General features: G+C 39.9%; 1 protein-coding gene across 5 annotated transcripts in view; it reads left to right on the forward strand.

The window, feature by feature from the left end:
• The window catches only part of tbc1d32 (TBC1 domain family, member 32), a 149,792-nt gene that overhangs the window by 87,952 nt on the left and 44,326 nt on the right, over positions 1–17,514 (forward strand). For 2 of the 5 annotated variants that reach the window (XM_078173948.1, XM_033649049.2), the window contains 2 exons: positions 3,679–3,867; positions 14,227–16,044. In XM_078173948.1, coding sequence (XP_078030074.1) covers positions 3,679–3,867; positions 14,227–14,346 — 309 coding nt within the window. In that variant the 3' untranslated portion in view covers positions 14,347–16,044. Of the gene's footprint in view, positions 1–3,678; positions 3,868–14,006; positions 16,045–17,514 lie in introns of those variants that run through there. The other 3 variants (XR_013493158.1, XM_078173947.1, XM_078173946.1) reach the window with 3 other exon arrangements.

The following is a 17,514-nucleotide window of genomic DNA, read 5'->3' on the forward strand; positions in this document are numbered from 1 at the left end:
TGTGCACAGTAATGAGCAGGTGAAATGTCTGTCTAGCTTACATATGAGGTGTCTCAAGATTTAGGAACATACAATTTTATTGAATATAATAAAGTAAAAAGTCACTTGACATGCTGCTGTTTTGTGCTATGACCTATTTAAGTGACAACGCCTGAACGCAACACAAGCTCAGCATGAGTGCCATTCTGCCAGCGTGTTTGTCTGTGCGTAACAGCAGTCTGTTGATGGTTATTTACACACTGTCCATAACAATAACTTTGTCAGCTGACAAACTGCACCGGGCTCGGGGTCAGGTTTGGTCAGGAAAATGCGGCCCGAGCCGCTCTAGCGTGATCACCTGTGTGTGTGGCGGAACTCCGCCGTGCGCGATACAGAGAGCAGAGGAGAATTGTTAACGAGTGACCATGTAGAGACAGAAATGACACGATGGCATAACACCATAAATAGTGTATTTTTATGTTATTATATGAAGCGTCCATCGCACAAAATAATATCAATGGGGGCTGTGGGCAGGACGTTGTTACACAGCTGTGCCTGTGACTTCAGGCAGAGAGACCGCTGCATCAGAGCCGAAGAGCACGTTTTAAAATACATTTATTTTATCAATTAGTTATTAACTTTTACTATTTTTAGCAACTTGCCCAATCGGGCAAGTGAGTTGTTAGTTTACATGCCCGACCGTGAGTTTTACTTGTCCCGGGCAATCGGGCAATCCTTATTGTTGAGCCCTGCCACCATGAGGTTCACAACTGTGGTTTTTAGGGAAACGTTTCAACAGCTATTAGATAAATTATCCATTAGTGCGCAAACTCATGTCCCTGTCAGGATGAATTTTTATATCTTTAGTGACCCTCTTACTTTTCATCTAGTGCCAACATCAGGTCAAGTGTTGTACTCATCTAATACTTTTCAATACATCGTTCAATATTATCATTGCTACTTAGCAAATGCTAGTAAGTAACATGCTAAACTAGTGAACTAAACAAATATTATACCTGCTTAACCAACGTATAAGCCCGAAGATATACTTGATTTTAACTATGCACTCGTGTGTATGATGGCTGCCTTGAATATATGCATCCATTTGGAGCATTGGTTGTGCACATCCTCAGAAATTGATGCCACGTGCATGCAAGATGCAATACACACATGAACAGTAGGGGCAGTGTGACATACACACCCGCCATTGTCACAATGTGCTTAATTTTGGGGCTTTACATACCATCTGTGATGACGCTGCTGTGGCTGTTTCTGCTGTGATCTCAGAATTAACAATATAGCAACATGCTCGTGTGCTGCCATGTTTGTTGTTTCCATCCTGCAAATCCAGAAGTTCTATACAGTCAGAGTTCTCTGGTGTGCTCTCTAACAAAATCTGCCATTGACACCCATAGCCCATAGGGCAAATATGTGAACAGTTCCATTTGCAATGCGGCCACTTGTCAGTCAGCCAGTATATCTCCACCTTAGGGTGGGCATGTTACAGTAGCATGATGACGTTAGCCTTTAGTTCAAAGCGCAACTGTGCTTAACTACAGTCTCACGGAGCTGCTAGCATGGCTGAAAACCTTTTTATTTATTTATTTTCATTCAACATTTTGCTTGTTTTCACAAAAATGTGTTACTCTGTGCTTTCTGCAGCAATACTCAGCAACTTCTTTTGTGACTGACTGGCAGTACTGTTGGCCCTGTACACTACTACTACTACTACTACTACTACTACTGTTTTTTTAAGTTGTGATATAAGTCAGAAAGATCGGAGAGGCTTTTCTAACTTCAAGCTTTTGCACAAATTGGAAATTGTATACATCTACTGACTTGTTTATTATCAGTTGGAGAAATCACACTGTGATTGAGTGCGGAACAAGAGGACCATAACTGCTTTAGAGGCAAGTTCTGTAAATCATTTTGCTGTAGATACTGTAGTGCTTTGTGTTCACTAAGGACAGGTGGAAACCTCCCGCTGAGCCACTGCATTCATATCACTGATCTGAACTCAGTCATCAGCTGGAGAAATAACACATTAGCATGCATCTGCTAGTCTCTTTGTCCCCTAATCCCACCTCAATAATCAACACTGCTGTGAGTTATTATTTTTCACTCTCAAAGCAAACATGTTCCAGAAAGATTCATTTAGTAAAGGTGATAAAGCTGAGTCAGCAGGTGAAGTTACTATAGACTCAGGACATATAGAACAGAGCAGAGCGTGATCATACAGCTGTATACGAGTTTGGGTAATTAAACCGTTCTTTAAGGAGGCAGGTGGGTTAAAAATAAAGTCTGATCCATAACCTTAGTCATGTAAATGTGAAGATAAATGGGTACAATTTACATGGACTCTGTCTTCTTAGACATACTTTTTTGTCATGTTTCCATGGAAACAACACTTCTAAAAAGCATAGAACAAATGAGACATTCATGTTTTTGGGGTCCTTTGTGGAATATATAATTCAAAAATTCATCAGTCTATGAAGGTTTTCTTTTTCTTGCATATATTTCACATTCAGGTCGGTATCAACCATCACATGCAAGACCTACTCATTTCAGACAGATTTGTTCTTATGTGATACGCACAAGTGATTTAACAGAATTTGTGTCATCTATTGATTTCCCTGCACTGAGGGTCCTCACTGGGAAAAAACAGCAAGAGCTCTTGTCTTAACTTAATTTTGTCTAACAAAATTTTTGTATCTGATACATTTTGGAGGGCACTTGAGAAATTCTGTTGGGTTTAAAATACAGCAGCAACGGCTTTTATGTTGAACCACACATCCACCTGTTCTGAAATACAGGACCCATTTCAAGGTTCTGCCGAGCTTGGTTAAAGCCTTTACAAATCAGCCTTCATCTTTTTGTGAACTTTCAGCCCTGTTGTCTGCTGGCAAAACTCTTAGTTCCTCTGACTGAGTTTTTCTGGTCATCTCCTGGTCAAGATTTTAAAGCCAGGGGTGACTAAGCTTTTGCAGGGTGGTTTCAGGGCTTTGGAATAGCTCTCCAATTACCTCAGCAGCGTGTCTGTATTTTAAATGATGTTTAAACACCTATTGATAATCTGCTGTGTTAAGTCTCTGTATAATTATGGCTCTGATTATTAAGTTCTGGGTTTTTAAGCTAGGAAGGTGCCATTCAAATAAACAGTCCTTATGTTTTTTCTCATTTGCACAAACTTGTCTTCTATATTCTTCCCAGCCTGTGCTTTTTTCCTGTTGTTGGTTCATAATTTAGTAGTTCAACACTCTTACTTGTATTTTATCACGTTTATGTTGCATGCATTTTTTTGTTTTGTACAGATTTATGTAAATGTAAAAACTTTTACAAACATAAACTTCTATAAATGAATACTTTAGTATATTATTTCCCTCAAACAATAAAGTATATTAAAGAGAGCTCTGAAGATTGATGAGACTGAGAGAGAGACATTTTATATTTGACATATTTGATTTATTATAGGGAGAAGAATAATTGTCTGAAACATGATTCATTAGTTGTCAGAAGCATCAAGTCGATCGTTCAAATTACAGTATAATTGGGGTCTTTTTCACCTGTATTAAATGTTAACCACTAAGACCTGGGCATGGAGGACTTTGTAATATTCTCCTGACAGTTTTATTCTCAGTAACAGTGAGATTCAGCAATGTGATCCTGGAGATCATGACTCAACTGTCTTTCTTCCCACAGATGTGCCTCCACTGGTTGACTCAGTGTTTCTGGAACTATCTGGACTGGACAGAAATCTGCCACTACGTTACCACCTGTGTGGTGATGGGTCCTGACTACCAGGTGTACATGTGCGTGGCCATATTCAAACATCTACAGCCAGACATCCTACAGCGCACACAGTCCCAGGAGCTGCAGGTCTTCCTCAAGGTGAGATGCTACTGTGTATTTTACAGCCAGAACATCCTGTCAAACTGTGCTAAAAACTCAGCTGAAGGTAACCTTGTATAGTGGTGTTGTGGAAACACAAATATCTTTTTAAGATAGGGCTGCAGCTAACTTTTAATTTTGTGACATGTATTTTTTTTAATTAATCCTTTTATCTATTAAATGACAAAAAAATAGAAAAAAAAAACGGCCATTCTATTATCACAGAAACTAAGGCAATGTCTTTAATGTCTAGTTTTATCCATAGACTATTTAAAATAATGTAGCCACTGCGATATCACCCACTCCCATTTTAAAGTCTTGAATTTAGCATTTTGGCCATCGCCATCTTGGATTTTTGGAGCGAGAAGTGATTGTATTTGGACAAGAGGATGGCACTAACCCTAATGCTAGCTGCTAGCTTGGTTTTCACGGTGCATTTACATCTAATCTTAAAACCATCAAAAAAAAATGTTTGTACCAGAAAAACTAAACATCCAACACCTGAGAGAGTTTTTTAGTATAACCAAACAAGACATTTTTGTGTAACCAAAATGTTACAATTAACTTCCATAAACTGAAAACACACTTAAATAGCAACAGCTTGAGTAACTTTAAGTTTTAATAAAATGTAAATAGGTGAGTTATTTCAAAATTCATCCCCGAAGCAATTACTGAATGGGGAAATTAGCTATTGAGACCAAAACCATTTTACCAGGCTGTAAATATTTCTGCTGTAATGTTGGGCATTTGGGATTGACTCGCTAGCCTCAAGTGGCCATTAGAGGAACTGCAGTTTTGGCACTTTGCATTAGCTTATTTTTTTTAGCCCCACAACAAAGGTTTGTCCTCACATTGGAGAAACTGTAAACAGGGTTATTTGATATTTTTGCTCAGATAGATCACTGAAACAATCACTCATTTATCAAAATACAGTGATGCTTACTAATTTTCTATCAATCAATTAATTAATTATTGAACTACACAGTGTAATGCATGAGTCTGTGATACAGTGTTGTGACTGTTGCATATCCATGTGTGGCCAGAGAGAGTATCTTACCCTTCGATGTAGTCTTTGTTTACCCATGTAATCTCATCATTGCAGAGTAAGGGGCGTACACATGCTCCGTCTTTAGCCGCACCACGCTCTTTATAAGTGTGTGGGCCTATCGTGCGTGAGACAGATGTAAAGCTTTGACAGCTCTGCATCAAAATTATCAACTTTCCCATATTTACCACAGACTGATGTCTATGGAAGATGGGAAAGATATTTGTCAGCTGTAATTGGTTCTTCCTCATCACATGATATGCCATGCGCTGCTGCTGCATTCCAAAAGTTGAACTCAGTTTATCTCAGGGTACAGCCGTCACTCTGCCGTTTGAGCGTGCCTGTCATGTGTCCACATTGAAAACAATGAATTTGAGCGTGCAAAAATGGCAGCATGTGTAGAGTCCCTAAGGCAGCTTCTTTTTACAAAGTCTGCACTCAGATCACTCGTGTTTGCGTTATAATGCTTTATTAAAAATCAAGGCTTTCTTTGGAAGAAGCACTCCCTTATTGCAGTTTAATAAATTAGGAATACTTCATTATTTGGGCTCATAAATTGTCTGGATTTAATATGAGAAGTCTTATGCAGTTGCTGCTGTAAGACCTCGACTGAATTGTTGAGCTCCCCTTTTATATTCAGCAGTCATCCATGATTCACATCCATAATGAATAAAAAATCTACTTTTAGAATTTGCTCACAAACCTCCCTGTATAGTGTGTTTTGCAGGAAATATACCATGAAAAGAAGCCTGGAAGTGAACACATTTTATTGAAATAAATTCTGCTCTGTGAATTGAATGAACGCTGAATCTAAGAGTGACCCTAAAGATTTCACCAAAGGTCTAAATTTACAATCTCCAAGACATATAGTTCTACCAATATCCAGAGCAACATTAAACAGCAGCACTGTGATTGAGGCATGGCTTGACATGAAGCACTCATCATCATTACTCATTAAGCATTTCAGTCCGTCTTGTCTCCGACTGATAGCTGTGGTGTTAACATCGCCATGAGCCGCCACTGACAGTTTTTGTGAATAAAAGATCAGTTATGGAGGCTTTATCTGAGGAAGCTCTTCTAATGAGCTGTAGCATCAGATATTGCTACAAGAGACGGCTTTGAGACAGTGTGTGTTTGTGTGTCTGGATGTTTGTGTGTGTGTGTGTGTGAGAGAGATAGAGAGAGAGAGAGAAGGGGGGGGGGAGGGGGCTTACACAATCCTCGTCCTGGGCTGAACTGTTGAAAGTTTTAGACATGCCGATTTGCGTCCAACGGCCTTATCTTTCCTCTTCTCTGTCTCTCTCAATGTGAAGGAAATATTTTACTCAGACAGATGTGGTATTAGAGGATTTTTTGAAATATTCACACAGACGCACACACACACACTTGCACCCTCTAAACTTATCCTGTCTCACCAGGGGGTATATCTATATTTCATCTAAATTAAAATTTGAAAAGGCAAATGACTTGTTACAATCGTTTTGAGTCTAGCTGGTGCTTAACTGCAGTGGAGCTGAAGTGGTGAGAGGAAAAGGAGACAGAAAGAGACAGAGGTTATATGTCTGCCATTGATTCTAGACGACATGACACCACAAACCAAAAGAAAGACATGCATGAAGCCTTCATACTGTAGATATGATTAGGTTTAATCAGGGCTCTTTACTTATATTTCTATTCTTTTTCTGATGTTTGTCGGATAATTTCAGATGAAAGGGAATGACAATTTATGCTAACTTAACTGTTAAACGTCCCTTTCCCCTCAAAAATGTGTTTTTCTTCTGATTATGTCCCCTGAAATGTCTGACCCTGACTACTGACTTGTAGCTGTGCATAGTTTGTCACTAGGGAGGTGTTTTCACATTCCTCTACTGAGGGGGGCGATGTTGTCTGTGCACTTCCCAAAAAAGTTAGATTCAAACATACGCAGGGCAAGTTAGATTTGGGCTGAAATCAAATGTCCAGACCTTGCCACACTTGCAGACTTGCGTACTTCCCCTGGAACTCTGGGAGTGCTCAGGATAGTCCAAATCCACGATTCAACCAGTCCACAAGGGGCAGCAAGCGGACTTCCGGAGAGTCCACTTGGGGTGCAGAATTCACCAGACTTAAGTGATTTAATAACCCACAATTCATTGCAATATGGACAGGATGTTGTTGGTTTTTTTAATTGCTGAAAAAAAGAAAAAAAAAATACATGTAATGTGTAAAATAGTTTTTTGATAGTTAGGCCTATTAAATGCTAATTAACGTGTGTAGGCCAGAAATAATATTCAACCTCTGCCTGCGCAAACTTTACATGATGATATTGCGAACAACTGACATCCACTAGAGTTCCGTCCGCAAGTTGTTTGTGTTCAGTCTAGGTACATCACTAGTATGAAACTCAGTTGATGTTTAATACAGGAAACACATCGACATGGGAACAACTTCAACACAACACCAGTAAAGAGACCTGAAACCTCCAGCACAGTGAGGACTTGTCAGTACAGAGAGATAAGTTAGCATTAGCATGATGAAAGTGTTGACAGCAAACATGGTAGAGTGTGCAGTTTTTGGATGTAAACTGAACGGTTGTGAGCACACTGTAACATTGTAGCAGTATTGTAAGCAACATAAACAAATAAAAGATGCTAACTACACTTACCATACTGATACGTCTGCTGGTCACTAATTTTTGTCGCACAACAGACTCCTCTTCTGAGATTGGAGCTGGACTTTAAAATACTCCAAACTTAAAAACTAAACTAACTCCAATGTGGTATCATTTAAACGAGCTGCAGGGACTTCAAGAAGAACACCGCTCAGGATAAAATTACCTCATAATTAACTACTTGTGTGTGAGAAAAGTAACAATCGTAGTAAATAACTGACAAATGAGAGCAGAGTACATAACACCATTTACACAAAAAATGCTCACGATATTTACACACATAAGAGGCAAGAGACTGTCTACCACTTTCAGTCTGTATCTACATTGTTTTGGTGTGAGTTACTTTGTTGTGAACAGTTTCATATATGAAGTATTTCCTTTCTACTGAACTACACCTGCCAACTGTATAACCTAGCAGAGGGCAGCATGCATCTACTGTCAGCACAGCTAGGTAACATTACAGCTCAACCAAGAAGGACCCCATTTGTGTTCATATCTTGGGCTGTCACAAGCACGAGCCTCTCATCCATGAGTAGATGCACTCTTCCTTCTGTAGGGTAATGTGGTTGGCAGGTGTAGTTTGACAAAAGAAAATACTTCTGACATGAAACTGCTCACAACAGGGTGAGATGTGGATTATCTTGAGTAAGTCCAGTGCCATCTAGTTCAATTATATTTGAGAGAAAGCAGACATCTCTATGGCCAATATCTGTAACACAGGGTAACTCACACCAAAACAATATAGACTGATAAATGGCACTACAGGTAACAGGTAAAATATGTATTTTTGATTTTGGGGTGAACTGTCCCTTCAACATCTTTTCTTCTTGAGCTGGACAAAACTGTGAAAACTGTAAATTTACAGAAAAGCAATATATTGATGTTGAAATCTGAAGACAACACAGTCATTTGAGCTTTATGTTGTGCACCATTCCCCTGTCTTGTCAGTCAATATTTTTCTATCATTGCTCATGGCAGCTTTATTTCAGAACAGTATTTTATATGTTATTTTAAATAACCAATGAAACTCTTTAATGTTTTAAGAAATATTCCTATTAATTTCACCTTCTATGCAGATCCAGCCTCATTGGATATTAATACCACTCATCTGTCATGTGAGGACAGGCTTAAGACAATGTAGAAATCTTTGGTAATTAATGCATTAATTAGCGTACCTAATGATCTCATAAGTGCTAATGGTTAATGTATCTTGAATTCTCCCAGAGAAAATAACAGACCAAAAATACTCTCCCCAGTGATTTCCACTGCTTATCTCTACTCTCCTTCACGGGTTTAACTGTGTCAGCAGCCGTTTCCCGGTGCGATAAATGAACAGGCGAAGCAACTTTTAGTTTTGATGTTTCTTCAGGATTAATCTCACTCTGCAAAAACCCTGGCTCAAATAAAGAATCTGACACGTGGGAGACTTTTTATACTTACTGTAGTGTAGCGCTGTTATGGTTTGACAAGAAGAAGAATGGCGGTACATGAAGCATCCGGCTGGGTGTGCAGGACTTTCACACAAACAAAATATGGATTTAATAGACTTAGAGTTATGTAGCTGGTACTGCTGACAATAAACCTACACGTTATTAACATCAGTATATCAAACAAGTCTAGAGTGTGACCTCTAATTCATAATACCTTTTAATTAAACTGAGATTTTTCTCTTTTCTCCCTTAAGTGTTTTTTATGTAGTGATACATGGTTTGCTGGAATAATTACACGAGCAGAGTCCTCCATCAGACTGAAAACTCATTTCTCCCTGACGTTACTGACTCCCTTCTGAACGATCACCCCTCTGTAGTCGCTCTATTTGCTCCTATTAAATAATAAAAACCTAGCGCTCCATTTGCTCTTAATCTATTTCTTTTTTCTTTTTTTTTTGCACTTCACTCCTTTTTTAACATGCACAATATTACTTTATTAAGGACACCAAAATTCTTAAGTCTTTGTTGATTTAAGACAGTCGTGAGATGATTTCTAGGGTAGTACATCAGAAAAAAAACTAAATTTGGGTACACAAAATAATATGATTTCAGACTTTTCCTCTAATCTTTGCTTCTTTGTGATGTGCTGTATAGTTTTACCTGTTCTGGACAATAACAATTATTCAAACAAAACAGTCAAAGCAGGCAAAATCTTTGGTTAACTTCTCGCAACTCACTGCCATCTGCCCTTTGACACAGGGCCACAAGTAGACATTTCTTCATCTCAAGCAAAAAGTAGTTGGAGACCGCAGATCTAAGGGACTGAGGCATTTTTACATTCATGGCTTGTGCCTTCCATTGACTATAAAAAAATGGATGCAGCTACAGTGATGTCACCCACTGATTTATGGACTCCTGTTTCGAAGCCTCAAGTTCATAATTTTGGCCATCTTGTTTTTTGGAGCCCAAAGTGACCATATTTGGACCAGAGGGTGGAGCTATGGAGGATTGAGTGGAGTGACTCATGGACTGTGGTTATACCGCAGAGACAGCCTGTCACTCAAAGTGGCCATGCACTTATATATGTCTAATTTTTAGCCTTAATTAAATGTGAATAGTTGAGTTATAGAAACGGGAACTGCCCTTGGTCCGACAGCCCATTGGTCTGACATCCCATTGTTCCGACCATATTAAATCCATTGTTCCGAAGTCCCGTTGTTCCAAAATCATCATGATGCCCTGTGGTTAATGTCTGGTTAGGTTTAGGCACAAAAGCCACTTGGTTAGTTTCAGGAAAAGATCATGGTGTGGGTTAAAATGAAAAAGAAAGTGACAAACACATAAGCTGTGAGCCTGCTTCGCCTCAAGCCTTTCCCAGCTGACCCAGAGCCGGCGCACCATCAAGGTAGAAATACGCCTGCCGGGAGCCGTTCAGCACCGCGGACCGTCAGACTATTCGGATGTTGGACCAATGACATGGACCCATATCAACACACTCCCCGCACAGTTGGTATAAACAAGGGACCTAGCTGTAGAGACCAAACCATGTTTTTGTACCAGGCTGTAAACATGTTTATTTCTACTGTTTGACTCACTTCTGGAGCCAGCCTCAAGTGGCCGTTCAATCAAGAGAGACTGACGAAAGAAATAAAGATCTAGTTTAATGCAGAGTTTAAGTGTACAGATTAACAGATGAGTTGTGCTGATAACATTTAACAAAAGTCTTTTGTGCTTAGACACCAGAGGGCAGCAGCAAGATAAATCCCCCCTATGGAGTTTAGACACTGGTGGTGGTTTTGGCTGATGACTTTGGTTGATGACTAATGAGGCGAAATACAGCTGCATCCGAGAAGACTAGGTGGTGACAGGGATGTGGAGGGTACGCACGGCTGCAGCATGAAAGGACTGCAGGTGGAAAAGAACCGTATTTAAAATGAGGAGCAGTAAGATGATAGGCTGACTGAGAAGGTGTGTCGCTGTGCTATTGGTTGATTGTGAATCAGCTGTAGTACACAACTGACAGCACCGAACACTGACAGCCAGAGATAGAACGAGAGAGTGAGCATGTGAGCAGGGAGTGAATGACAGGGTGAGGAAGAAAGTTCCAGCCTAAGCATGAAAAAGTCTTCCTGTCTTCCTGACTGAACTTTCGCTAGACCTAAACAATTTTGCGACTTCTGCTTTGGCTTCATTTTTCAGCCTCGGAGGTCGCGCTTGTTGCCTTCTTATAACACAGCAAAGTTTACATTTAACCTGTTGTGTCAAGTTTAAAATGGCTGAGTTTTGAGTAGTTTAGCCAAAGCAGTGTTTCATTCTCATGTTGTTTAATTTTAAGTGCTCTTTCACTTTAAAAAAAAGAAGAGTATATAGCCATGCTAGCTGCTCCTTGAGGCTGTATTTAGGCACAGAGGTACTACTGTATGAAATAAACACTAACAACAGCATGCTAACATCACTGAAATCAAAGGACTTGTTTTCTGGGACCCAAATTTCATGGTAGTCCATTTAGTAGTTGAATAGTTAAAAGATAAGTGTGGACCTGCTGGTGGAGCTGGAGGAAAAATCAGAGTATGTTTCAGTCAGGCCAAAGTGGTGCACTGACAGACAACATTGCCATCTAGCATAACTGCAGGGATAACAGAAAAGTCATAGGAAATGATATAATTTTGTGTTTAAGGAATAAGCTTTTGATTCTCTCCCATGCTCTTATTAATGTTGTGACCACTCAGATTGTGATGTGATCACTTTATTGTGTCCCGACCTCCAGGTTGGGAAACACTAGTGTGCGCTAAATGCAAGACAGGTAATGTTTTCATTATGTGTGTGAAAATTTTATGAGAGAAGGAAATCAGTCAACATGATGAGTCTCTAACCTCAAATTGTGCTGGCAGTATGGTCTGTGTTCTCGACCTTGTCAGCATTATTTACCTGCAGAAATAAAACCTTAATTAGATTCTGATGAAAGAAAATTAGACTGCTGCAAGTTGCAGAAGTCAATAAACTCTGGTAGTTTTATTTCTTTCTTTTTTTTTTTCTTAAAGCCTTGGCCTGGATACTGACAGAGGTTGAAATCATGATGTTTGCTGGGTGTTGTTATTCTGAATGCGTTGCGTCCTCTGGGTGCAGCGTTTCTCAGGCTGCTAATTGATGATGCCACTCACAACATAATGCACAGCAGGTCACAGTTATTTGCTCTGTTGCAGTGTTTGCATTGCCTATGAGGTCGGGTGGTGTCATCACGGATGCATACTGTAGCTAAGGCAGCAATTATGGCAGCCGTAATTAAAATCCTGACTGAACAAATGAGCCAAATAAAATGTGATTTTGTCTTGTCTGATTCTTGTCTCACAGACAGTTGAGATACTGCTGCGTGTTAAGACACGTCTTGTTATGTGTTTACCTGCTTGGTGAAGATGCTAGTACTTATTATAGTACTTATTGTTTTGCTTTTCTGACACGTAAAACCTCATTATCTGAACGCTAAGCAAGGATGTTGTTTACTGGCGCGATGCAGCATTCGATTCCCAAAGATTTAATTTGATTTCCTGTGACTTTGAAATAGATTGAATGCAAAGCATTTTAATGAAAAGATTACGTCGAGTTATTCACACCTCACTTCCTAACAAAGTGACTGATAATAACATAACACACCTTCTGCCTCAATACCAAACCATTATCTGTCTGCAAACCTCTGCCCCTGTGCCTTGACACTTAGTAAACGATAATTCAGATTTACTCAGTGGAGGAAATTATTAAAGATTTCAAGGTAATTGACAACAATCTGTTGTAAAAAAGTAATTTGGAAACTTATGATGAACTTTTGTGTTCTGTACTCTTGTGTACCGTAAGGTGATGGCTCCCAACCTGGGGGTCAGGATCTTTAAAGTAGACTTAAAAAACTTAATTATCCCAGGATTATCAGACAAAAACCTTTGACACAAAAACTAAAACTTATTTATTTTTTTCTTTTGAAACACTGATGCTTTTACCAGCTTTTACCAAACGACCCAGAATTATAAATCTTCTTCGGTTGAACGGATGTTCCTTATGAGGCCATAGTCCAAGGCCAGTAGTCATTACTTCATTCTAACCCCCAAATTCCACCAGATGCGTTTGGGTTGCGTTTGCGCTCTAGAACAGCAGCGGAGCCGATACGTTTCAATTCTCATCAGCGTGTGGGCTTCCACTGGCTGCAGCTGTGCTGCGTTCCGGCTCTGTCACAGCTACGGCGTTCCGGAGCCCTCCGCAACTAATATGCAGGACTTCTATTTTTGCTGGACGCCGGAGCACAACGCAGCAATTCTGCACAGAGCAGATCATGTGGGGCAGGAAGTTGTGCACAGAAACAAAATAAAACATCTGGTTGATTAACAGTGTTCACAGCGGATCATATTTCCCTGCACTACACCTTGAAAACGTCCTAATGGGTGGAGGCAGGCCTGAAGTCAACAGGTCAGAGGTTTCAGACGTTATTTCACCCCGTTGACAACATGGACGAGGAGATGTTAATCACTGAGGTGCACCGAGATGTCTTCCTACTACTCCTCTGGTTTTGTGGTTCTGTTTATAGAAACTACATCTTGTTATATCGCACGATTATGCATGAATTCGCGAAATCTCGTGGGTCCTCGTGACTCCCGCTGTCTGGCAGAGTTGCACCACTCCACACAGCAAACGCAGCCGGTGGGTGTTGACGGACGGCGGAGCACGCAGCGGAGCACGCAGCGGATAACCAGCGAAGCCGTTCTGCAACTGACACACATCCAGTGGAATTCCGGCGTAAAGGTTACTCCAGCGAAATGCACCAGAGGCCGAGATATCTTGACTTTTAATTCTTACTTTGGGTCAAACTCCACAAAATTGCTGCATCCTACATTCCAATAATGCCGCCTATCGCATGTTTTTGTCACACCCTCTTTGCCTGGGACATTTCTATTCCATTCAACTCCATGCCTACAGTTTGTAAAGCAAACTTATATAATATCATTATAAATGTGTCATCTTTGTGCTCAAGTCAAGATAACCCTGATGACATCACTGTGACATCATCAAGGATGGGATTTCTTTAACTCCTCCAGAGCTACAGACGACATTATACAACTGTTTTCAGAGGCTGTGTAGAACAACCGTGTTGAGTATACAGTACTGTCCTTCATCAATAAAAATAATTGGTGGAATGCCCCTTTAATTTGGTAGCATTGATAACTCCATCAATTCCTCTTTTTTACCTGCAGGAGGAGCCAATCCAGGGCTTCAAGGTCAGCGACTACCTGGAGCTCATGGATAGACTGGAGCGCAGCTACAGACACATTGTTCTCACCGACATGAAAACCTTCCGTAACCCTGTCGAGTAAGAACAAGCTGAAAGTCTCTGTGTTACACAAGTAAGGACAGATAGTTTTGAAGTGGACATTGGACAACTTTTAATCTGCCTTAAAGTTATTACAGCTTGGTTAGGATTTTAGCAATATTACACAAGAAGGTGTGCTTTACTGTCTTTACTGGCACAATGGTGATGCGGCTTGACCAAGGCGCTTGATTCAAACATTACTGGACAACTCCAGAAGGTTAGAAAGTCCAAATCTCAGTATTTATTTATAAGATACAGATGTTGTTGGGTTTTTTTTAAACTTCACATTTTTATTCAACAAAATATTCTGCTTCAATTCATGTTTGTTGATGTTCAGCCTATTCAAAAATAACATTTTCCCTATGGTTACAAAACTATTTGCATTCTAGGCGCCTAGCGTCTCATGTACCCACACAGATCTCCGTTTCCCTGTTACTGACAGCCTCTCACCCTCAGCCAGAGCTACAGCAAGTACCCTCTGCCTGAATGTTTTTCTGTCCAAGTACCAACATTCAGTATCCATCCACTGAAGGGTCACACATTAAATTGCCTTCAAAGTACAAACAAGAACATGCTAAATTTCTAAAAAGTGTCTCCCTTGTTACCAAATCACATACTTAACAAATCTGGAGGGAATTGAACCTAGAAATCTTTGTGAAATTAAAGGATAATCATGGTGATACTCGTGTATATATATATATATATATATATATATATATATATATATATATATATATATATATATTATTGTTAAGAAATCAACAAAAAGACCAAAACCAACACTAATTGATCCTGCTAATGTCCCACTACTGTAAACACTCAGTGTGTATTAATGATAATTAATGTGCATCAATCTGCAGATGAAACTTTCCCTGATCATATGCACTATTTCTGCAATGTGTCCCTGTAAACCGGTGCGAATGATATCTTACGAGAAGTTATGCACACGGTTTGTATGATATCTTATAATTCAGCACCATGATATCCTATAAATTATCACCCCTACCGGTTAGGTTAGGTTAGGTTTAGGAAAAGAATCATGGTTTGGCAGCATCATGTTGCAGACCTAATGTGACGCAGCAACTTGACATACATAACTTAAAATAACAGGACAGGACAGGACAGGACACAAACAATGCCCTCCATAGTCAAAGTCCTGTGTTTGTTTGATCCAAACACAGACCCAACTGCCTCCCTGTGTGGACTTTGTCGCTCTTTATATAACTTGACCTGATTTCCTCCTATGCTCCTATAATACCAACAGGCAGCTTTTAGCATTTTCACAGGATTTGCTGATCATTTGAAACATACAGAATACCACCAGCCTTATCCTTTGATGGAGTTGCAGGCTACATCCTTTCTTGCTACAGCGCAAAATGTTACCAATAATTTAACATCATTTTACTGTATATACCTGTAAGAAGTTGCACATGACATTACATGACTGAACATGATGTAAGTACTGTATGTGATGATCGTGAACAACTTGTTTGAAAGATCACGTTTTAATTCTGTATTTATTTTTTCCTCCTGTGTAAATATCTAATATGTTTTGTACGTGTTCAATTAGATGTTATTGTACTAACTATTAAATGAAGCAGTTGCTTACAGCTATGAATGGATTTGGATTTGGCGTGAAACAACGATCATGTTGCACTTTGTATAATATAAAGTGTTTGTCCAAATAAATTACCAACCTTCTGAATGATCTATTGCCTCGGATTTCCACAGTATCAGATCCTCTACAGGCCAGCAGAGTGTGACCGTCTCATGGCTATGACACACATCATTAATGCCAGGACACGCAACAATGCATCAGAACCTCTCATGTTTGTGTACTTATGCAGGTCTTTGTATGAAAGATGCATGAGGAAGGTTCCATCATTGTGATAAACCCTCATTAGTAACCACAGCCTTTTCGCTCCCTCCCTCCCTCCCTCCCTCCCTCCCTGCACCGCTGTCCTGTCATCCCTCCACAGACACACTGAGGCCTGAATAATAAATGAGTTCATCACGTCCATCCATCTCTTCCCACAACAACAGTGTTTACCAGGGGGATGTGCAGGGCACAACAGAGGTGGTGGCTTACAGTGAGAGGAACTGATCAAATGTTTATCATGTAGAAAACGACACTGCACCACTGAGCGTGTTTAACATTTTGGTCATAGTGTATTGAACCTAAAATTGAACTTTAAAACTGCTTTAATGATTTTTTTAGCCACTTGGGGGCAGAGCTCCATATTAAAATGAGCATCACAAACACATCTGACATATTACAGCCTTTAAAGTTGTTTAGGTGGACGTGTTGGCAAACACTTGCCGATTTACACATCGACAAATGTGGAACAACGTTAGTATTAATGTGGAGACGTGGTGACCTGATATCTGTTCGGTCCAGTCTTCACTTTCAGTATTTAGCTCTTTAGCTGCTTAATATTCCACCATGATGAGTTGGTGTTGCAGGGATTAAGCTGTAGTTTGTTAGTTGAACTTTTTGGCCATGCTGGCGTCAGTTTACCACTTTGGTCTAAATTGAAATGTTATATTCACACGCTCCTTGTATGGTCCTATTTCCCAGTCGGGAGGTCGTACATTTAGACTTTGGTGTGTTCATGAGTTTTTAAGTCGTAATGTGGAAACAACACGAACGCTACAAGTCAGACGTGTTGTATTTTATTTCTCAGAGTGTTTAATGCCTCAGTGAGGATGCATGTTGCTATCCAAGTATGGTGGAACCACTAAAACATTTCTTGAAGTGTATCTGTTTTGTTGGATGGACAACTGAAAAATACAGCTGCGCAGATGAGCTACATGACAATGTAGGCCAAGTGGGTGGCTTTAACATCCTCATACAAAACAAACTGGAGCCCACCGTTAACTCATGTAACCAGACATGCGAAATAGTTTGTTTCACAGAACCATCTAAGAGGCCGTCATTGTAACCTGTTTGGAAAAAAGCTGGCACTTTCAGAAATGACTTGGCAGGTGATTGGATGAACCTATCTATCACTGTCCATCACTGGCAAAGAGCAAAAACATCTCTTCAGCACCACACTTTGCTCTTCCTTAAAGAAATGCTCTCCAGTTCTGCTTTAGCTGATGCCACTGCAGCATCTACACTAACCTCTTTAGGAGGCGCCATTGTGGTTTCAAATGAATAGTTGCCTCTATG

The sequence above is a fragment of the Epinephelus lanceolatus genome, chromosome 13, assembly GCF_041903045.1.
Source record: "Epinephelus lanceolatus isolate andai-2023 chromosome 13, ASM4190304v1, whole genome shotgun sequence".
NCBI lineage: Eukaryota > Metazoa > Chordata > Actinopteri > Perciformes > Serranidae > Epinephelus > Epinephelus lanceolatus.